Source organism: Xenopus tropicalis, chromosome 9 (assembly GCF_000004195.4).
Source record: "Xenopus tropicalis strain Nigerian chromosome 9, UCB_Xtro_10.0, whole genome shotgun sequence".
NCBI lineage: Eukaryota > Metazoa > Chordata > Amphibia > Anura > Pipidae > Xenopus > Xenopus tropicalis.
The window spans coordinates 67120653-67144001 of record NC_030685.2 but is presented as its reverse complement, the minus strand read 5'-3'; the positions used below and the strand labels follow the sequence as shown (position 1 = coordinate 67144001).

At 40.1% G+C, this 23349-nt stretch overlaps 1 protein-coding gene across 3 annotated transcripts in view; it reads left to right on the top strand.

The window, feature by feature from the left end:
- The first annotated feature begins 17452 nt into the window (after positions 1-17452).
- Positions 17453-23349, top strand: part of rapgef4 (Rap guanine nucleotide exchange factor 4) — a 163705-nt gene continuing 157808 nt past the window's right edge. For all 3 annotated transcript variants that reach the window (XM_004917715.3, XM_002934617.4, XM_031893350.1), the window contains exon 1: positions 17453-17801. In XM_004917715.3, coding sequence (XP_004917772.2) covers positions 17737-17801 — 65 coding nt within the window. In that variant the 5' untranslated portion in view covers positions 17453-17736. The remainder of the gene's footprint in view (positions 17802-23349) is intronic.

Below are 23349 nucleotides of genomic sequence, written 5' to 3'. Positions count from 1 at the left end.
AAGTTAAAGCCTAGTGGATATACTCCACCCCCACTCCTAAATGAATAAAAAGAAACTACAAAATAATAGGAATATGAATATAGAGAGAATAATTTGCTGGTATGAATTATGGATCACAGCCAATGTCACAAAAACCATTAGAATTTAATGTTGGCGGACATATTTAGGTGGAATATAACCTATATAACAGTGTCAATGCAAATTTGTGTCCATAGTTCACTTGTGCTTTAAATCTGCATTTTGGCCTTTTTTGGGGGCACAAATTGTTCTATTGTAAAAGTTCAAAAGCTTATTCTCCTAAAATGGAGTTTTTTTTAATGCTATTCCAGAGATCCTTGATCACAGACCATCATTTTGGCCCTATGTAATAAGCTGCATCCACTTTACAAACCACAATCAGTTTATGCCCTTTGTTCTTTATCATTGCATATTGATGTGATGGGTCTCACTTTTTTCTCCAGCTATTGGAGCTGCTGCTCACTTGCCAAAGAATGTCAGACAAGTACATAGGTTTAACCTTCATTATTTTGAATTCAAAGCAAATACAACAAACTCATTTCAGGGCAGATCTAAATAATAAAGGATAAGTAACATCTAAAAATAAAAAAGTCATTAGTGCACGTAGAGGATCTATTTATCATGCTGTCTAAATAGAACAAGAGCCTCCGTTGGTATTTTGAGGTATGGCCATCTGTACTCCCCATAGTAAGTAACCTTAAACTATGGAAAGTTCATTACCCTCGTTTTCTATATTATCATTGAACATTTTGTCAGAACTATAGTTTAGCCACTCCTCCGCTCTGGTCCCACAAGGATTAGTTCATTTTACATAATGTAGTCCTTAGAAAATATGATCCATGGCATGCTGACAGATTGATATGATCCATGGCATGCTGACAGATTGCTTGTGCTGTTGACACTCCAAATGGTAAGCTGTGGTATTGAAACAAATCCTTATGTTTGTTGATGGTAAGATATGGCTTAAAAACAGGATCTAGTTTTAGCTGTTGATAGGTATTTAATAAATCAATTTTACTAAGGTTCTTGCCTCCAGAAAGAGTAGAAACCAAGTGCTCTGCATTGGTTGGGGTTCTGGTTCTAAGCAGTAGTCACCATAAAGTCTGATGGTTTGTATGTTTTGGGAACCAATACAACTGGAGCGGTCCAGATGCTGTGTTCTTTTTTTACAGGCTCCCTAGGGGCATATAGCTTTTGAAAAATAGGCTTTGCATCCAAATTTACTTCTAGCCAATTTATATTGCCAAATCGTTCATTGAAGGGTAGCTGGAGTTACTTTGATGGTGAATATGTAGCCCAATTCAGGTACATGATCCAACCAATTTCATTTCAAATGCATAGACCTGTTGCCTTTCGCCACTTCTGAAGGAGATGAAAATGGCTGGCCATCATAAGCCATGTGTCCTAGGACCTCTACAAGCACAGGAATCACATATCCTGTATAAGCAGTGAGAAGTTGAGTTCTGCAAGGTAATTTTATTTAATAAACAGTCAATAATAATAATCAGTATGTGATATTAGTCATACAGATGCACTAGTGCCTGTAGATATGACTGTATCCAGCCTTCCTCACCCATTTCCAGCTTAAAATTTATGATATACTCTCACCTTTGTGTAATATATACTGTGTACAAGTCTGCACCCTCACTCTCTGCCTCACCTTCATGGGAGTTACAGTTTAGTCACATATTACTGCCTGGGCTGACAGAGGCAACCAAATTACCCACAGTTCCTTTAGGTTTCTACTTTACATCTGCAGTTCTAGTGCTGATGCATACATGCACAGCAGTAGTAGGTTTTATGCTAATGGAACATTAGAAAACATGTATTTGCACTGACAGGCATGGTATCAGCCTGTACAGAGACATGGATAATGTATCTGCTCCATGTGTCGGTACACAGGCCATAGGTAAAGTGCAGATACATGAAGGAGTGGAGGGGAGCTCCAATGATTTTTTCCACCTGCAAAGAAAATGCAGGTGGAGAAAAGCTGATGCACAGCCCCACTAGCCATAGTTATTTGTGGTAAAAATACTTTCTCACCTGTGACTGACAGAATAGTTGGCTGTGCTGCATTAAGTGAAGCAGCTTTAGGGGTTATCCGTAAGTGAACAACTATTTTGCTCTTTCAATTGCTGAGAGTCACATCTGGTTTATTCCAATCTGTAGATTCTGGCAAATGCCAGAGGGGCTGCTATAAGATGCCATAGACACTCACTATTTATTGGGTATGTGGGGGGCTGTTTGGGCCTCTGTGTACTTAATATGCCAGGGACTATTTTGAATCCCAGTCTGAACCTAGTTAATTCCATAGCTGAGGCAATGTCAAAAGACTGAAAAGTTACATGCTTGTCCTTTAGTAGATTATGCAAGCAGAGCTTATTGTGCACACCACATACAAACCTATCCTGAAAGGTCTGATAAAGGAATTTACCAAATGTGCAGGAACGGATAAACACTGACATAACTTGTTGTGGGTCACTCAGGCCAGGTTTTTGTGGAGAGTATAGTAAGTAAAATATTTACTTTCTTTTACTGACTGACATAATTTACAGACAGCCATCTCTCAAACATAAAAATCAAATTTTAAGCAGATTCTGGGAACTCTGGGACCTTCACAATGGGAGACATTGTAGAAATTCTAATTACTTGAACGTGAGCATAAGGATACAATTGTTTGTTAGTTAAAAATGTATTTCAAATTCTTTGATGGATGAATTGTATTTAAAACCGGTTTCATAATCCATATTGCCATACTGCTATTTACCAATAGCTTAGATGGTTTCAAATCAATATTATGCCATATAGGCTAACAAAGCTTATTAACTGCAACATATTTTGGCCACACATGGGAAGATTAGGCTGCAATCTAACTGATTGCCTACCATCCTACAGACCTGATTGCCTACCATCCTACAGACCTACTTAAAGGTGGCACTAAATCCTACAATTACAATCTTTCCCTCAACCATTGGTTGTAGGAAAGATAGTTCATCCACTCTACTAACGTTAAGAGCTGAATTGTCAGATATGCAGGTAGAAACAAAGGGAATTCTTTACCCCTATCTGACGATTAAGCATTAATGTTGTCCAGCATTAATGATGTTTAGGCACCTCCAAAGGTGCCCAATCAAAAATTTCAGTCCTGCCCAATCAACGAGGCAACTGATATCAAAGGCTTTTACTGATATCAGTCGACTTGACTCCCACCATACATGCACCAATTATCATACAAAACTTAGTTTGTACAATAATATCAATGCCTGTATGGCCACCTTAAGAGCTGCAGACCAGATATTAGACCACATTGCCCACAAAATTTGCAGCTAGGCCCAATAAGTCTGATCAGTCAGCTAAGAAAGTGAAAGTGGGGCCTCTAGAGTTGCAGCCTGACCATATCATTGGCTGCAATCACATAAAACAAGAAAAAAATCAACAATACCAAAGAGCTCTAATAACAAACATAACATAATTTATATATGAGGCTTATAAATTATCGTTAACGCTATATCAGCATTAACAGTCCAGAAATATTATTCTGACACACAGCAGCAGAGTGGAGCTCTTACTCTTTGCAATAGGTTCTGCAAGCCAACCAAGGAGCAGTGCACCATTATTTGGAAGGACAAGAACATGATAGCTGAAATAAAAGAGGGAACAATTTTTTTTTACACAAACTTCAATCAAAAGAACCAAATATAAAGCAAAATCGCCCAACATTGTTCATCGCGTTCTACTGAATCATCTATAAAGTTTTTTTTTCTGATCTCTGCGACCAGTTCTGTCATTTTAATACAGTTGCCTAATAGAAGATAGGACATTTTTGGATGAGTATTTTGCGTGGATGACTTTAAACCTTTATCTCTTTGTTAATTCCTGCCTCTGTATTCTCATTTATCTTACTTCTTGGCTTAATAGGTCATGGAGAATTATAGAATTTTCTATTGGATATTATGCATGAACTTTTTTTGTACTATTATGTGAGTGTAATCCATTGTGATAACACAAAATGGACAATCCATATCATTGTGGCCATTTCACTGTAGTGGTTTTATGTGCTTTGTACTCTATACAAAGAAAGATCTAATCATGTCCCAGTAGAAAGACCATCTTCCCCCTCTTTGTGAAACCTTACCAAAGTGGATGAGAGGTATGGTAATGACACCTCAGATATTCTGTATTAGTGCCAAGCCCCAAAAGCTGCCTTAGAACTCCTACCATTATCTTCTCTGTGTTTTTTGTCTTCTTTCTTTAGAGACGGGATCTTTCATTTCTTATGGTTTCCCCCAACACTTTAATGATATCTCTTAAGAATCTACTTTTCAAATGTTCCTTCTTATGTCTTTTTTCATATAAGCTGTATAAAATATCAAGAGCGTGGGTTACCTATATCCAAGGCACATTTTACTTTTCAAATCAATGAACAGCCCAGAAGAAATATGAGAGAACCATATGACCGTTTGCCCTGCAAGGGAGCTTTGCTTTAAAATATTGACACATTGAGGATTTGTGCGGTTTGTGGATATTTCTTTATTCTTCAAATATGTTGGTATAGGGCCAAAAGGCTCTCAGTAAAATAGCAACAGAGAATGGATTTTAGAATAATAGCTTTCACTCAAGTAACACATATCTCTTCTTTTCTTGTTTCTTTCTACACATAGAAAACAGTTCAAAATATCTGGTTCAGCTGTGACATTCTTGTAAAGTTTACCAAACTAGTCTTGAATGCCATCTTGAGAGACATAATGATATGAGCTCTACCTTAACATTTCCTTTGTCCCTTATTTTAGAAAAATATCTCAATTATTTTGTGGCCATCAAGGTCTTCTAAAGTCCAGACATATTCCCTAGTACTGTAAAAGTTCTGCTTAGAAAAGACATAGATGAGCCTTGAGCTGAAATGGTATACACACGGGAGACACATGAATTCATCTTGGGTACTTTTCTTGAGTTATTCCTTCACACGTTCATTCCTCATAGCTTTGACTGACTGGTAAGAGTTTGGATCCACAAAAAATGTTTTTTTCACTTTATGGCTTTATTATAAAGCACTAATAAGTGATATATTGCAGCTTATGCTTCATTTTTTAAACAAATATTTATATTAATATCATGTTTAGTGAAGGGATAAACACTGTGCTGTCCAATGCACATTCTAAATGCACATTCTAAATTCTTTTATGGGTACCTTGGCAGCCTACACAGATGGTCATGGGCTACATAGATCCTTCCTCTCCACTTAAATAATCAACTTAAATGGTCCAACATTTCACCCCAAACAGACCATTGCTGAATCCTAGTTGTGAATAAAACTTCCACACAGGGAACCACCAGCAAAGAACTTGTTATCTTACCATACATTTGAATTTTATGTCTTTCTGCACTGTTAATTTTGGGATCCAAAATATAAAAACTACCGCTTCACTGCCTTTAGTTTCTGGGTAAATTCTCCCTTGTCTCACATCTCTTCATAACCAAGTTATATTTTGGATGCCAAACACATTGAGAAATAATACACTTACAAAAGTTCTAACTTTACATTAAAATGGCAACTTGTCAAATTCTTTTTTACATGACCACATTCTTGGAGAAGAAAGAGAGATGTAGTATGAAAGAAATGAGTACCATGAAGATTGATTTTGTATATGTTAGCAAAGGGATGCCAGTGGAGGTAGAACATAAATTCCAGATTCTCATATTAAACCAACAAGCCTAAGAATAAGGCTGCTTTAGTTCTATTTCAAGTATAGCTCCCAAGCAAAAAAAAAAAAAACCCAGAGCAAGACTACAGAACATGGATTGTTGACAATTTCTGCACTGCTATTGAAAAACACCCTTCTCTAATAAAAGATAACAGAGATGTTCCAAATAAAAAAGCCTTTTTGCACCCTAACCATGAAGCCACTAACCCATAAAAACAAGCACATAATGTGAATGAGCTGATACGACCCCCTGGTCAATAACTGTATACTGTATGTGTTAAGTAATACTTAGCACAACTCTTCACTTGTGAATATAAAGTTTTAACAAATAGAATTTGTGCATCATGTTTGCCTATAGTTTCCCTACCAGTTTTGACAAGGGTTCTGTTGATGTAGGTGGAACCAGTGTCGGACTGGCCCACCAAGATACCAGGGCCCACCAGGTAAACTTCCGGTGGACCCAGGTGTCAGTGGGCCCTCTTGCTTCTAACTATTTAGCCTATTTCATGGTCATTCCCTATTTCTGTATGGGAACATGGAAGCTTGATAGATGGAAGAATAGAGTATAGTATGTAGAGACAGCCTGGTTGCTCCTGCTTGATCCTCCTCTTCCCAGGTACTTGTCATATGGTTGGGAGTGCAGATAATTTTCCCTTTTTGACTTTTTTCCATCCCTGGGAAACCACTGATTGACTGGAAGTTCTCCACTCACCTCAAGGTATAAACCCCCTCAGCTGTGATATCTAAGATGCTGCACATTAGCATGGTAATAATGGTAGGCCTCCTACTCTATAAATAGCGATTTAAGTAGTTTATCGCCAAATAGCAGCTAACAAGTTAAACCTGGTCAAGTAAAAAGTATATTTCTAAGGGTCAGCTAAAGGTTAAATCTCTCATCTTCCTGTAATGACTTGCCATCTGTTTACCCCAGGCAGGTCTGCCTATCTGACCATGTCTATACAGAAGCATTGGCTGTCAAGAATAGCTGATGTAGAACCACATACTTCAGATTTCTAGGGGATATTCCTAAACTTTGCTGCATATTACAAACTGTCCTGCACATTATTCATACAAAAAGTAAATTCCATAGTTTTCATCAAATCTCCCTGTGTGCCACCATCTTAAATGGCTATTATGGCAGGGCCTGGGTGTGCAGGATAACATCCAAAGTAAATATGCGTGTAAAAGGTAACTCATCAAAAATACACCACAGAACAGTTAAATAATAACATAGCATAAACTATAACATATTTTTTATTATTTGTATCCTTGTTATGTAGGGTGAAATTAGGTAGCCCTCTATTGGAAAGACATCATGGCAGAACCATAAATTCCTGGGCATGTGCCAACCTTCATATCGCATGGTGAGCAAGAGAGCAACGTCACCAACCCTCAGCCATCCAGGTGATATTTAGCAACAGGGGATTTTGGATGAGTTGAAGATGCTCTGCTACAAAGTTACCTTAAGAGGCAACTCCTTCCTTAGGTATGCAGTAGAGCAACTACCGGCTTCTATATACTCAGTTACCATAAGAAAATAATCTACTGCCGCCCATATACAATGATTATAAAGAAATGATGAAAATGTACAGTGTAAACAGGTGGCACGATGGTGATTTTGTCTATTTAAATGAAATAAACTAATGCCAATAATAACAGGCTACACCATAAGTACAGTGTGAAATTGCCAGCAAGTATGACCTCATTCACCCTCCTACACATGTAGACTAGAGCATGGAGGGGCTGTTTAACATTCCATTTGGGTATTGCCTCATTCTCTGAGCTGATATTGGCAAGGCAGAAAGAAAGATGAACTCATGGAACTGTAAGGGTTATGAGTAAAACTTCAGGCTAACGTGGAATCAAAATTAGTATTCCGTATTTGTTGTGTTAAGGATTCAAAGACAGAATTCAAGATGGGCATAGATAAAATGAAGTAGCAACCATCTGTTATGCACCATATCACCCACAAACAGTTATTATTGCAGATATTGTGTGTATATATGTGTGTGTGTGTTTTTATGTGGCTTTGGCCCTATTAATATTGAAAGTAAGGATCATGCAATCTGAACAAATATATGTACAGTATATATTCATAATTTGCTATGCTTGTTTGCTGTATGTTATGGAATTGAAGCAGGCAGACATATGTGTTTTACCATTTTAAAAGATATTTCAAACAAATCATCATTAAAGGAGGTGTAACCCTAAAATTAAACATCTAATTAATGAACAGTAATGATGTTAGGTGGTCCTAGGGCTGCATGCATTTTTCTATGCCGAGCTTCAGCCCAATGCTAGGGGATCCGCCAGAAATGCTCAGAAATACAGGTATGGGTTCCGTTATCTGGAAACCCATTATTTAAAAACAGTACCTTGTACTTGTTCTCAACTAAGATATAATTTATTATTAAATATCCTAAGATAGAATTTACCAATAATGGTTAATTGATATTCTAGTAGACTTAGGGGCTGATTTACTAAGACACGAATTCGAATCCGAATTGGAAAAATTCCGATTGGAAAACGAACATTTTGCGTCTTTTTCGTATTTTTTGAGATTTTTTCGGCGCCTTTACGACTTTTCGGAAATTGACGCGACTTTTTCATTACCAATACGATTTTTGCGAAAAAACGGGAGTTTTTCGTAGCCATTACGATTCGCTCGTATCTTGTCGCGACTTTTTCGTATTGAGCGCTCATAAGCGACGGCCGAAACTTTCAGACTTAGCATGATTTTGGAAGCCTCCCAAAGGACTCAATGGCACCCTGCAGCTCCAACCTGGCCCAAGAAAAGTCACCATACTGAAGCTTGAATGAATCCGAACACTACGAAAAAATCGCAACATTTTGCGCAACTTTCGGAATGGCTACGAAAAAGGCACGACTTTTCGCGCAAGTTTTAACGCTACGAAAAAATCGGCAGATTTTGCGCAACATTCGGATGGCAACGAAAAAGTCGCGATAATTTTCCGAAAAAATTGCCAAATACCGATCATTACGAAAAAAACGCAATCGGACGCATTCGGCTGGTTCGTGAGTAAGTAAATGGGCCCCTAAGGGTATGAAGATCCAAATTATGGAAAGATCCCTTATCCAGAAAACCCCATGTCCCAAACATTCTGAATAATGTGTCCCATACCTGTATTTGTACACCTGCACAAATATTCTTTTAAATCAAAGACCTGCACCTATGGCCACTGGGGCATGGGACAGGATGCAAAGTGCAAAGAATATGGTGCTCTGCAGACATGTGCACAAACACATACACTATTTTTCTACAGGACAAAAAAAACACCAAATGTATTAGAAATTCTTTATATTCAACTCATTCCTAATAGGAATCCATGATCATATGAACAGATGTCTAATAAAAAATACAAAAGATAACAGCTATAATTAACATTGTACAGTTGCACTGAGGCAATCTCTAACACTGCTTCTTTTTTTCAGGATAACCTCGGTTTACAAAGGATAAAATGACTTCATTCAGTAAACTTGGCTTGCTGGGGTTTGGTAGGGAATTCAAAAGCTCCCACGGTGCATAGCAGTGCTAACAACACACAAGCACTAGTTCTGTGATCTGAACTTCATTAGGGAATGATAAGTACCCTTGCAGGCTACCCAGGGAGATGGCATAATGGCAGCATCAATCCATTCTATAAGCCAGTTCACAATGCCATGCAGATTTTAAAAGCTTGAAGAAACTGCATATTTTTTGTGAAATCAAAAGGTTTTTTTTATATACGATTAAAAGGTTAATCATGCTACAATTTTAAAAAATACAGTTGAATAATTGCCAGTTAAAGGTTATTTATCTCAAACCCACAAAGTAAAGGAAAAAATAGACTTTAGGCATATTAACCTGGTGCCAAGTAAAGGTTATTTATTTTAAATAAGCCTACAAATAATAATAATGAAAGATATGTAGAGCACATTTATGAAGCTGAGCTCAAGTTCATTTTGGTAAGATTCATGCCTTATAGGCCTATAACTGGTACTGTCCCACAATAATAAGCACATTCATGAGGTATGGGAGTTGTTTGTTACACACAGTCATGTAACTAAAGATGGAGCTCACAGAGAGAGGGGGCCTGGTGAGAACTCAACCTCCCAGCCCTTATGAGGCTTGAAAGGCTTGCAAAAATACCATAAAAAAGTTCTTGCTGCTGTCTGAGAAAGGCGATAGGGTGAACTGTGCCAGACCTTACGCATACGCTCACCCCCCAACATCACCTCCTTAAACTAGAAACCAGCTACTGAAGCCCTAAGTAGGATTTTCTGCTGCATGATGTGCCCCACCACAGGGGACATGATACGTTTCACATGCATTCCAAGGTTGGATGTGTCATTATAGGCAAATAAGAAACAATGAATTGCATTTCGTCCTGTACTCCCCTGCGGTAGAAAGCAGTTATCCACCACAGGGGAACGCAGGGTCAAACACCCCTGTGTATGAGCCTTAACACAGATATTTCACTGATCATTTTCTAGATCACTTTTTTCAGATTTTTCTGCTTCTGTCCATATCTGCAGGTTGATATGTCACTAACTAAATTTGCTTTAATACTTATACACACAAAGGAGAAATTGTTTGTAGATTGTAAGCTCTTTCTTGTAGATTGTAAGCTCTTTTGGGCAGGGCCCTCTTCACCTCTTGTATCAGTTATTGATTGCTTTATATGTTACTCTGTATGTCCAATGTATGTAACCCACTTATTGTACAGCGCTGCGGAATATGTTGGCGCTTTATAAATAAATGTAATGTAATGTTTGCCCTGCACATATATTATCCACTATTACATTTGCCTTTTGTTGGCAAAGAAAAAGTCTTCTGATTCCTTTCCCATTCCATATTCATGTATTCATACCTTCTAAACGAAACTGAATACCATCTTGTACGAAAGTAAAATTGTCATGGTGCCTAGTCACTTTCCCATTCGCCAAGGCAACATTTGGCATTTATGACAAAACAACATAAAACGCTAATTGTTTGTTTTCCTTGTTAAAGACACTAGATATAAACAGTGGCCTGTCACAAACAATCAAGTCAACTGAATGGCACAACTGTATCTTTAGGAAATTACATCTTTTAAGCAAACACATTTACTGTGTATCTGTTTTAAATAGAAACTCCCAGAAGAACTTGTTACTATGAGATTCGGGTCGGTTTGGAGCCACTGTGTCCAATGCAGGTTCTGAGTGACTTTGATCATGATGCACAATTGTTTCCAGGGCCGGAGCAATGCAAGCTTGTTGGGAACATATCTGATGGAGTGAAAATGGCATAAACCAGAGATGTGCAGCCTCCTGCTGCTGCTGCTAATATAATTGCTAATATTGGGCCTCTATGGCTTTTAGCTCTGAGTAGGACTGCACTGTCTACAAAGCAATCAGGGGTCACTTACAGATCCCAGGGGTGCAGAGTCAGGGCAGGAACTAGGGGTAGGCAAAAGAGGCACCTGCCTAGGGTGGGGGGTGGTGCTGGTCACATACCTTTTTCCTTCCTCTAGTCTGGGGTCTCGTCCTCACAGCAGAACTTGTCACCACCCCCTGCAATGTCACCATAAGGGAAGGAGGCAAAGTGGCTTGGCCCGCCTCTGGCTAGGGTGCTAAGTGATGCAAGTGTGTTCATCTGACAAGCACTTGTGCTCTTGGGAAAGAGCAGAGTGCAGCAACAGAAATAAAAGGGGCACAAGTAGTGGGTGGGAGGAGAAAGACTTTGTGCCGCACCATCTGTCCATTTTGTACACAGCGCTGCCTAAAGCAAGTAGCACTTTATTCAAGGGGTAAGCCACAGGTATCTGCACTGCAAAACAGAGTGAAGAGGCCTGTGGCCATTCTGCAAAAGTGGAATGCAATGGACAAAAAGAGGGGTCAGTTGCGGCCTTTTTTTGCATTTTACACACTGCTTTTTGCAATGTACCCTTTTGTGTTTAAATGACATACAGTTAGTGCTGCCCTGCTAGCAGCATTTTCTAGAAGTGTCCCTTCAGACATGCCATTATAATCAATGTAGAAATGGCCAATGAACACCCTTTAACCCCAAACAAGCCAGTAAGATCACAGAAAAATGGCCAATGAACACTCCATTCATTTCAGACATGCCAGTAAGAATGCAGACATGTAAAGATTTGATAGAAAGAATGCAGAAATGGATAGAAAGCATTCCCTCACCTACACTTGCATAAGCAGAATAGCAGTACCAAAGTTATTCCACCCTGCTGCTCCCACACTACTCTCTGTCTCCTTCTGCCTTGCTTCTGTAAAAAAATCCAAGATGGTTGTGCGTTCCAGAGTGGAGCACATACATGGCTTGGATTTTTTTCTTGATGAGCAGAAATCATATGATAATGCTGTAATTATCATCCATGTGCTTTGTTGCTCCTAGGGGGGCTAAATCCCCACTCTAAAGATGTTAGCTGCAACTTGCACACAAAAAATGAAAAGCTACAAGCTAATTAACATGCATTTTTGGTGGAATGATGCTAGCATTCTAGGACAAAATGCTGCATAGCTATTTGCATCAGAAAAGTGAACCCAGAACCATGCACTGCATAAATGATCCTTTTATTTCAATTTGAAGATTCATTAGCTGAACAGAAACAGTTATTTTGAATCAAAACCATGTTTATTTCATATTTATGTGGCCTGAATGTCCTTATCAAAAAGGATATAACTGCAGATGGGAATTTGTCCGTGTCCTGGTCTAATTGCTTATATCATGTGCTGTAATATTACTGTTGGAGACTTAGGGGCTCATTTACTAAGACACGATTTCGAATCCGAATTGGAAAAATTCCGATTGGAAACGAACATTTTTCGTTTTTTTCGTAATGATCGGTAATTTTGCGATTTTTTCGGCGTCTTTACGATTTTTGCGTAAAAACTCGAGTTTTTCGGCGTCTTTACGATTTTTGCGTAAAAACGCGAGTTTTTCGGCGTCTTTACGAAAGTTGCGCAAAGTCGCGATTTTTTCGTAGCGTTAACACTTGCGCGCAAAGTCGCGCCTTTTTCGTAGCGTTAAAACTTAAAAGGCGCAACGTTTCGCGCAAGTTTTAACGCTACGAAAAAATCGCGACTTTTCGCAACTTTCGTAATGGCTACGAAAAACTCGCGTTTTTACCCAAAAATCGTAAAGACGCCGAAAAACTCGCGTTTTTACGCAAAAATCGTAAAGACGCCGAAAAAAATCGCAAAATTACCGATCATTACGAAAAAAACGCAATCGGACGCATTCGGCCCGTTCGTGGGTTAGTAAATGTGCCCCTTGGTGTCAGTATTCTAATTCCAAAGCCTCCATATTGTTAGTAAAGATGTAATGATGCCTTATGGAAATAAACAGACCACTCTATGTGAAATTAGCTTTGTGCCAGTGTTCAGACCTGCTGTATATTTATCCTATTTGTGCTCAGCGATACTTGTTTTCAAGGCTCGTTACCTAGTTACATATTATCCCTCCTACACTGTGTTCAGTTAAAAATTCAACAAAGAAAAGAGGACATATGGTCCCTGCAAAGCAAACACAAGCGGGAGGCACTCAGCGGCACTACCAGACTTTTGCCAGGAACAATCACAATTTTTAAAGCAAAAATAAATATGTCCCAAAGTGTCACTGACAGATGTTGTGCCATAATTTTCGCATTTTGCACCCTGCCCTACACTTGAGACTTTTAGCGTGCAGGAGGAATTCCTGTCCAACTATGGGACATTAACAACAGGATATTAAAGTTCCCTCAAATTATTTACATTTAGGGCTTGATTTACTAAGATGCTTAATTGCGTGAGTGCATTAACCCTTAGCAATTGTCTAGAATTGATTTTTATTTATGTCTTAATTTTTTATTTATTTATTTTTTAATATTGAGAATTTTGTTCAGCAGCTCTCTGGTTTGAAATTTTAGCAGCAATCTGGTTGCTAGAGTCCAATTTAACCTAGCAACCTGGTAGTGCTTTGATTGAGAGAGTAGTATATGAATAGAGGAGGGCTGGAATAGAAAGATAAGTAACAAAATATAACCATGCCAATAAAATTATAGCTTCACAGAGCAATAGTTTTTGTGGTTGCAAGGATCAAAGACCCTCATTTAAAATCTGCAAAGAATAAAAAGAAGAGAAATAATGCAAAACTATAAACAATAAAAAATGAAGACCAAATGAAAAGTTGCTACGAACTGGCCATTCTATAACATACTTAAAGTTAACGTGAAGGTAAACCAACCCTTTTAATAGCCCCTTTTTGCCTGCTGGTGGATTGTAGCAGGTTACCAGGGTACTCAGACGTGGGTGGAGAAGTAACTTAAATAACCTGGCAGACTAAAACTACAGTGCCTTAATGTGGAGGAGTAGTGGCCAGCATGCTTCAGGTTCCTGGTTCTAGAGCAGGGCGCATGCTGCAATGGATCCCTGTACTTTTCCGACTGCCCTATATCCTTGCACTCAGAACTTTGAGCTGGATTTTTTATCTGGCAAAAGGTGCAAAGTACAGCTAGACCCTTGACTGAAGTACTAGTAAGGATGGGCAATACCAGCACTGCAATGAGTGCAATATCTACAATAGACAAAATAAATTTTCTTTTGCTTGTGATTAAAATCCCATATGTGGTATTATTAGTATTATTCTAAGCACAAGCCAGTGAAATTGGCTGCTACTAACACATGTACCCTGAGAGCTGACTCAGTACTCCCTCTTGTTTACAGGATTTCTCTATATTGTTGGAATTTGTCACTTACAGCTCTGCAGATGGAAAATTAAATAGTCAGGAAAATAAATATTCTGTAGCTATCCTGCTCACAGGTTTCACACAATTCTTTATATGACACCATTTTCTTATATAGCGGAGAAATTCTGAAAATTGTTCCGTACATGGATAAATATTTTCTTTTACAGAAAAGTCTTGTTTTTGTTGTTGTTGCATTATTGTCAGCTCTTCTGTATTCAGCCTTTTTTTATCTGAAGCCCCACCCAAATCTAATGTATTCAGTGGGACGTAGGGTTGCTACCTTTTTTTGCCTACAATACAAGCCTTTGGGTGGGGGACGGGATGATGATGTAACAGGGTGGGGAAATGGGCAGGCTGGTGGACTGTGCAGGGAAATTGGTGGGGCAGAGATGGGCCTCTGCTTAAATGGGGGTGATTGGCCATGGAGAGTGTCAGGGATGGGAGAGATTTATAGGTAGGGTTGCTACCCATAAAAATGTAACTCCTTTTTGGGAATAGACAAATTCCAGCTATGGGTAGAGCATGGGGTGCATTGGAATCCTTTACACCTCCCATGCCAAGTGTAAGTGCAAAGCTTAAATAAATTATTAGATGGACACCAGGAGCTCTTGCAAACAAAGGATAACTGTTTATTTGTCCCAGACAACTGATGGTACTGCAGGGTGAAAATACCCACTCTCTGAGGAAGTAATACAATTCTTCTGCAGTACTATTGATGGTATTGTAGATTAAGCAGTAAAGTATGGTGTCCACCAGGTTATCCCTCTCATGCAGAGTAAAGGCAACCAACAGGAGGTAAGTCCACTGGTTTATCCCTCTCATGCAGAGTATGGGCAGTGTTAAGACTGACCTAGTCCCTGGCACTACTGTGTCCCTATATTAAACCACAAACCTGTAGGAGACTACTCCTTTACGCTCCTCTCCTGGATGAAGCAAGAAAGCTGCTCTTTCTAGATAAGTACTATCTAACTCACTTTCCTAGAAAGTGTTTTGATATAGCTAACCTGTTCTTTCTTTACCTTGTTCATGGGGTTCCTGCTCTCCGACTTCACTAAGGGTGCTGGTACCCAGATCAAACGCTGCAGGCCATAAAGGAAGTGTGGTAGGGTATGGTTTACCTATAGGCCAGTAACAGGGTATATGTAAATACCAAACTAGATACATGAATCCTCGCCCAGTAAAAAAGAGAAAAGGAAAGGTAGGGTTTAAAGCCATAGGGGCACATTAACCCTATGGGTCCCTACACAAATTTACCAGCAAATTTGTCATAATGGCTGGTTGGCAACTCTAGTAGAACTATACATTATATGTAAATGAAAGGTGTTGAATCTACAGATTTTTGTCCTGAGATAATTCTAGCTTGAAAGGGCAGGCAACAATCATTTTGATTTACGTCCCATTCTTCTCAGCAGAAAGACGCTAAGCAACTAACACCATAAAAAGAAAAACTTAAAAGCGAACCTCAGCAAAAAGGTGTATCCTCATCTATTGCCTGTTCTGCCCAATCCTGAGCTTTAGGCTGATGCCCCTCATAGCGACTCAAAATGCCTTTCCACTGGCAACAATAGGACTTGTTGGTGGAAAGGGCTATGTATCGCTTTGGGTTTCCATAGTTGCCTGCACAGGCGGCTCCCATTGTTGCTGGTGTAAAGGTATTTTGGAGTGGTTAGTCCCCCGTGATAGATCGCTGCTATCTCCTGCAGGCAACTCACTCTGTGGGGCATCAGCCTTACCCTATAAATCAGCAAGGTGATCAATCTGCTATTCCTATGCACGGTAATCTACTGGAAAAAGGGCTAGGTTGAAAGTCCTTTGCACAGGGTCAAAAAATCCCAGAACGAGTCCTTTTCCCGTTGAATCCAGTAGAGTGTTGCAGTTCTGCCAGTTCATGCATTTACCAGCAGGTTCCTTGTTGTATGGCTAAATCATAAGATCTTCTGCTTGTCCAAGCCATCCGAGTATCCTGTCCTGAGCTCCAGTTCCTGTTTCCAAGTTCTTGCTTCTAAGTTCCTGTTTATAAGAATAAAAGACCCGGGCCTAGGGTGGCACAAATTCAGGGGTGGCATGCCGGAGATCTCTATGCGCCCTAAGCTCCAGATTTAGGAGCATGCATGCAGTCCTGTGGGAGGGGTGGGGAGCAGCTGAGGATGCCGGCCTCTGGGCACCAGGAAGAGAAATCCAGTCCTGTTTATCTGCAACCCTCCACAACCTTGTGTCTTTTTTATAGACTTTGTTTTTTCTGTCTGCTCCTTACATTTCAACTAGGGTCCCTGTGATTCGATTTCTCATTATTAAACCATTGCTCAATGCAATTCATGTTAGTCCTCACAACTAGCTTAAAGGGCACCTGTCACCCAGAAATAGTTTCCCACACCAGAGGTTGGGGGAAACAATAGTTAGGGAAAAAAAATATTGCCCCCATCAGTGCTAGGCCACCTGCATGGGGAGGGCAGCCATGTTGTATAGCATGCATATGCATAACAAGTGAGTCTCCCTGCTCGCTCATTATGTGTAAGCATCTAAAGTAAACATGGTGGATGCACCTCAAAAGTTTATGTCACGCACATCCGCATAATGAGTGATTTGTGGCATATATATATATATATACAGTATATATATATATATACACATACATACCCACAAAGGAAAATGAGTTATTTTGCTCTTTGTGCCTTACAGTCATTAATCATAATATTAAAGCCATCTTTCCTGCTAGTATGCTATTTATTCTATTCATAATTAAATTAAACCTGCACACACTATATATATATATACATATATATATATAGCGAGAGAGAGCTGTACCCCTGGGGAGAGAGCACAGGCAGGGAATTAATGACTCGCTGAGCTCCAACAGGATGTGAATGTGCAGCACCAAATTGATCCGCCTGCCAGCTAAGCCAATAAAGCAAACCTATTTTGATATTTCTACTGGAAAAAGATTGTACCATATGAGTTACTGTAGCCAGTGCTTGCAGCACCTCAGCCCATCCCCCTGCCTTTTGCCTCTGTCTCCCTGTAGAAGAGTTGGAGCGGAGGCACTGGAGGAGGGCTGCAGCGGTGCTCGCATTGTGCTCTTGCAGTGTCAGTGGCATCCTGCCTGGGATGTGGTACATGTGATACAGCATCAGCGCTGCAGCCTTCTTCCTGGGAACTGATTGCTGGCTGCCTGGCACTCAGCTCTCTTAGTTTGGAAACTGACCCTCCCTCAGCACTTTGGGAGCAGAGCAGGATAATAGATATATTTTTATTTTCCCTTTTCCTTACAAGACTGAGCTGGCAGAGCTCCCATCATGGTGGCTGCACACACTGCCCATTCTACCTCCTCTGCTGAATGGATTGCCTGCTTAGATAAAAGGTACTCTCCCCTGCCAGACCCTGCATGCAGTGTGCGAGTGTGTGTACGAGTGTGTGTTTGTGCATGCTAATCAGCCTGCCGCAGGGAAGAATGCAACAAGGCAGCTCTTACATACAAGCATGCATTGTGTTCCATTCATTTTCAGTTAATGAATGGGGTATATGAAAATACTCAGTATGTATAACTCAGTATGTATAACCCTCCATTGTCACTCTCCTGTCTGCTTGTTCCTGGGGGCTGAGCTTTGCATTATTCATGCATGGAAAATCAATATATTCTTCATGAGAAATCTTTTGTAAGAGGAGACGAGCAGGGTCTAACATGCTCCATTCTGGCCTCTAGGCAGACAGTGTCAGACTGTCAGGGATGCTGGGTGTTAGTCTTGTTCTATGATATTGTGCCTGAGACCTAAAAAATCTTCTTGAGCAATATAAATGGGTACCACCCCCCAGCAGTTTAAAATAGTGGTATTGGAACTACTGCTCACAGTATATTTATAAAATAGACTGTGTGTTCTTGCAGTTGCATGCACTGCACACTCTATTCCTCAACCAACCCACCGGAGTCATTCTGCTTGGCCTAAGATCTCAGTTATTGGGCATTTGTCATTATCTCCAATATTTTTCTGATGAAGCCCAGATTTGGTCTAGAAGGTCATCTACTTGATCCAGCATTTACATATATCATTTTTAGAAATAGGAGATACTGACACCATTTCAAAAACCATATGTAGCTCATAATTTATTTTGTATTTAATTTCCAAAAACGAAAGACATAAAGCACCCAGGGCCGGAACTAGGGGTAGGCAAAAGAGGCACATGCCTAGGGCACAACAATAGAGGGGGGTAGTGCCAGGAAGGTACCTCTCCTGCCCACCACTAATACATGCTCTCTTGCCTCTCTCCCGCGATGCACTTTCCCCTGCGACATCACTGGGCATGCACGTGGTTCTTTACGCACACATGTGGGGGGGAAGGTGCAGGGGCCCGGTTGACTTGGCCTGTCCCTGAGGCTACCCCTGTGGTGGGTCAAATCAGACTGATCGGATTATTTGCCCCAGGGTCAATGATTGGATAATAATATAGATTATGCAGGCCCCTGGCGGATGGGGTTGTCACCCAATTGTATTTTCAAACCTGCCAGATAGATATCTGCCCCATCTGACTTGCCATATTATAACATTGAGATTGCCATAAGTAAAACCCATTATGGTGATCTGGCTAAGAGAATGAAGGCATTTTACAGTTATTAAGCCAGATCGCCACGAGTATTGGGTTTTAGCTGCAGCGATCTTAATGTTATAATATGACATGTCAATTTCGGGAGGTTTGTTGCCCGTGGTAGCGCAGACTTAATGCAGACGAACAAGTACTTTCAACTTAGGGCAGAGATCCCCAACCTTTTATACCCGTGAGCAACATTAAATGGAAAAAGTGCTGGGGAGCAACACAAGCATAAACAAAAGATCATGGGGGTGCAAATATGAGCTATAATTGGCTATTTGGCAGCCCCTATGTGGACTGGCAGCCTATAGAAGGCTCTGTTAGACTTTTACTTTTCTGTTTTATGCAATCAACACTTGCCTCCAAGCCAGAAATTAAAAAATAAACACCTACTTTGAGGTCACTGGGAGCAACATCCAAGGAGTTGGTGCACAACATGTTGCTCACTGACTAAGGGTGATGGCACATGGTAAGATTTGTTGCCCACGGTTAAATCTCCATCACCATAAGGGACAGTAAGGAGGTTATGTAATAAAAGGTACAAAGTTTGCCCAAGACCAGTAACCCATAGCAACCAATCAGCAGGTAGAATTTACTGGTCACCTGTTTAAAAAAAACATCCTATTGGTTGCTAGGGTTACTGCTCCTGGGCAATCTGCAGTAGGGCAGGTTCACTGCGGCCAACAAATGTCATCTGCCATGGCGCTAAGTCAGTAATTCTTACATCCTTTCATGCAGGGTTTGGTGGCCTCCAGTCACAGAGCATCATAATCCAATTGCCTAGGCCATAAAGCTGGTTCCTACATCTAGTTCTGGCCCTGCCTCTTTATTAATTTGTATGGATCTGGAAACATCCAGGGGTAATGCAAAGGGTTGCCACCTTTTTCTGTGACTAATACCAGCCTTCAGGTTGGGGGGGTGGAATGTGATGTAATTTGGGGAGGGGCTATGACATAAGAGGTGGGGAATGGGAGGGCTGGGTGATGAAAGGTTGGTTGGGCCAGTTAATGGGTGGGAAATGGACAGATTGGGCAGGGCTATTGGCAGAGGTAGGTCCATAGTTATAAAGGGTGATTGGCAGCAGAGAGGGTCAGGGAACAGAAGGATTTATATGACTTTACAAATTTCAATTGGAAATTTACCAGCTAGTCTAGTCAAATACCATCCAGGTGGCAACTCTAGTTGTGCAGAGAGCAGCTCCAAATTATTATGATTTCAGGACAGATATAATTCCTTATCACATTGGGGTCCAAATTAAGGAAAGTCCCAGGTATATGGGGCATATCTGTGGTGAAAAGTATGTCGTTTGTGGGCACAAAGCAGCCCTGTCCTTTTATTGTGAAAAAAGAAGTATTGGTATATTTTAAGTATTGCAGCTTTTAGGTGATTAAGATAAGAGGCCTGTCACTGTGGAGAGATATTTTGCTGCAAGACTTTTAGATATGCAGATATGATGTTGATGCTTCTCTGGAACTGCTTTGGCCTAAGGACAGCTTTTTATCAGCAGGGGAAACAGAACAATGCCACCATTTCTAATTGTCCTGCAAATAATACAATGATGTTTGGAAGGTTATAACTATTGAAGTGTACCTCTGTGATCATGTGAAATTGGCCACTGTCATGGAAACGGAGCTGTTTGATGAAAATAGTTTTATTCAATGCTAAAAATCAAGAAAATACACAGACTATATAAATCATGCACTATACAAATACATAACTCACAACATTTGAAAAATGTAAAAAGGGACAAAAGGAAATGCCGGGTGTAGCGTGGCGAAAATGTTTTGATCACACCCCCTAGATACCACTCCCATTTTTACAAAATTTGGCAGGTTTGAACACATTTCTGGGGGTTTTGGGGTCTTGTTTTATGTCTTATTACAGTTTTGCTAAACAAGGTGAAATTTCTCTTTAAGCTGCAAGTCTCAGTTACCACAAGAGACCTGTTTAGCTTATTAGTTACAATTGTAAGTGCAGGTGAAGCTTGTCAAGTTTTCTGGGCTCTCTGCCAAAAGCCCACTTATTTAATTAAGTTTGAGAAACATTGTATCTTTTTTAGCATTCAGTGTAGGAGTTAAAAGAGAAATTAGGGACTTTTTAATAAGAATCTGGGACTACGGGCTGAGCTGTTAAAATCGGGACTGTCCCGTGAAAATTGTGAGTTATACAAATAATACATTATTGTTCCAAGTCACTGGTCCTCAGCCCACCCCCATCTCTTGCCAGTCGACACATGCACGGATTTTCCTGCAAATGCACACAGACGCCACATATACAGTATCTTTATGTCATCATATTTTTATTTCAAGCACCCTAAAAACTATTGTTTCAGGCACAGGCCCTTCAGTATCTATATAGATATAGGGCACAGCAACTATCTTTGCAATTTAGTTGTCCACTATCTTCCTACATTGCTGCATCCCCCGTCTTTCATTGGATATGTTTGGGAAAGTTCTTTAAAGCACTTGTAGCTTTTTCCTGGAGGTTCTGCTAGGGTAGAATCACACTTTAGCATTCACAGTGTGCAAGTCTGGGAAACCTGGAAACCATTGGCCATGCACGGGTATGGGACCCATTATCCAGAATGCTCAGGGTTTTCCGGTTAAGGTTTTTTTTTTTTAATAATTTGGATCTCCATACCTTAAGCTTCAAATTTAGATAAATCGCCTCTAAATAAATCCAATAGGATTGTTTTGTCACCAGTATGGATTCATGCAGTCTACTGAGGATCAAGTACAAGGCATTGTTTTATTATTACAGAGAAAAAGGAAATTTATAATTAAAATTTAAAAAATATTAATTATTTGATTAAAATTAAGTCCATGGGAGATGGCCTTGCCGTAACTCAAAGCTTTCTGGGTAATGGGTTTTGGGTTTCAGTCCATCTAGTAAATTGTCAACTATTCCTGCTTTCCCAGTTTCCAGGTAATTTATTAATCTATTAACTGACTCATATCATCAGGGTGAGGGTCTTGTGAGTTATAGTTGATAAGTTACACTACTAACACCTCAGATATCACTGCTAATCTTGCCATTCACAGAGGTGCTAATGTGCATTAGATATGTGATAAGTTTGTCAGCTGACAAATGTTTGGTTTCAAATACAATCCACAAGATTGCTCACAAATTAACAGCAGAGTTGTTTGCAATATAAATACAATAAATACATCACATACAGCCACTACAATCATTTAGAGACAGTTTATTGCTGTTAGTAACCAAAAACACTGGGCATGTCGGCATGCCCAGAAAGGAACTGGGCCCCCTAAAATTTATGACAATACTTTTTTTCATATACATATATTTAATCTTCTTATCAGTCAGTGTCTCACTGGGCTACTATACCTCTCTGCTTCTTCTGTAGTTACATCCCTGGTTGGGATAATGGTGAAAAATTATTTTATACAGGGGATGTATTCATATGGGTGAGTCAAAAGTCCCTAGAAATGCCCCCAGATCAAAAAGGGCATATTCAACAAACAAAAAAGGGTATCCGGAGGGTACAAAAGGTGTAAGGCGGAACATTATGAGCTCAGTATGTAATATTTAATATGAAGTTCTAAAAAAATATAAATATAATCATTGAAGGAGATTTTTTGACGAATAACCTGTAACCCCTTCTTGGCTGTAACCAAGCCAACAGCACGGCTAGTCTAGGTTGAGAGCATGGGGTACACACGACTCAATCCTTCAGGATGGGCTGTGTGTGCAGTTAACAAATGGGCCCCAGAAGGTTCTTGCAGTTGAACAATAGAATTGGTTTATTGTCAGAGACAATCAATATGCAGGGTTATTGCAATAAACTCACACAGAGGAGATATCAGGTAATTGCACAGAAGGTAGAAAAATTTGGTGTCCACCTGTATAACCCACCTCAGCCGAGGGTGGGGGAGGTAAGGACCACCAACCAGCACGATCTCCCTGTGGAGAGTAGCCTGGCCAAGTATCTGTATCCTCAGGGTGTCCCTTAGCAGCTAAGGATCCCTCACAGCCGACTATGGATCAGGGATAGGAACTGACCTGATACCTGCGTCTTAACCGTGGCCCTGCTCTAAGGCAACAATGCCTGTAGGGAAGAATACTTCCAGCTAATCTCTCCTGGTTGGAGTCGAAACTGCTCTTTCTAGCTAATCTCACTATCTTACTTTCCTAGAAAGTGCTCTTATGAATTATTCTGATACTTACTACTCCTCATTCATGGAGTCTCTGTCCCCGACTTCACTAGAGCTAGATGCAGACTCTAGGGTAGAAGGCTTTACTGGGGCCCTGTTGATCCCAGGCTCAGTGGAACTTCCACCTGGGTCAGCAGATGCAGCCAAAGAGGA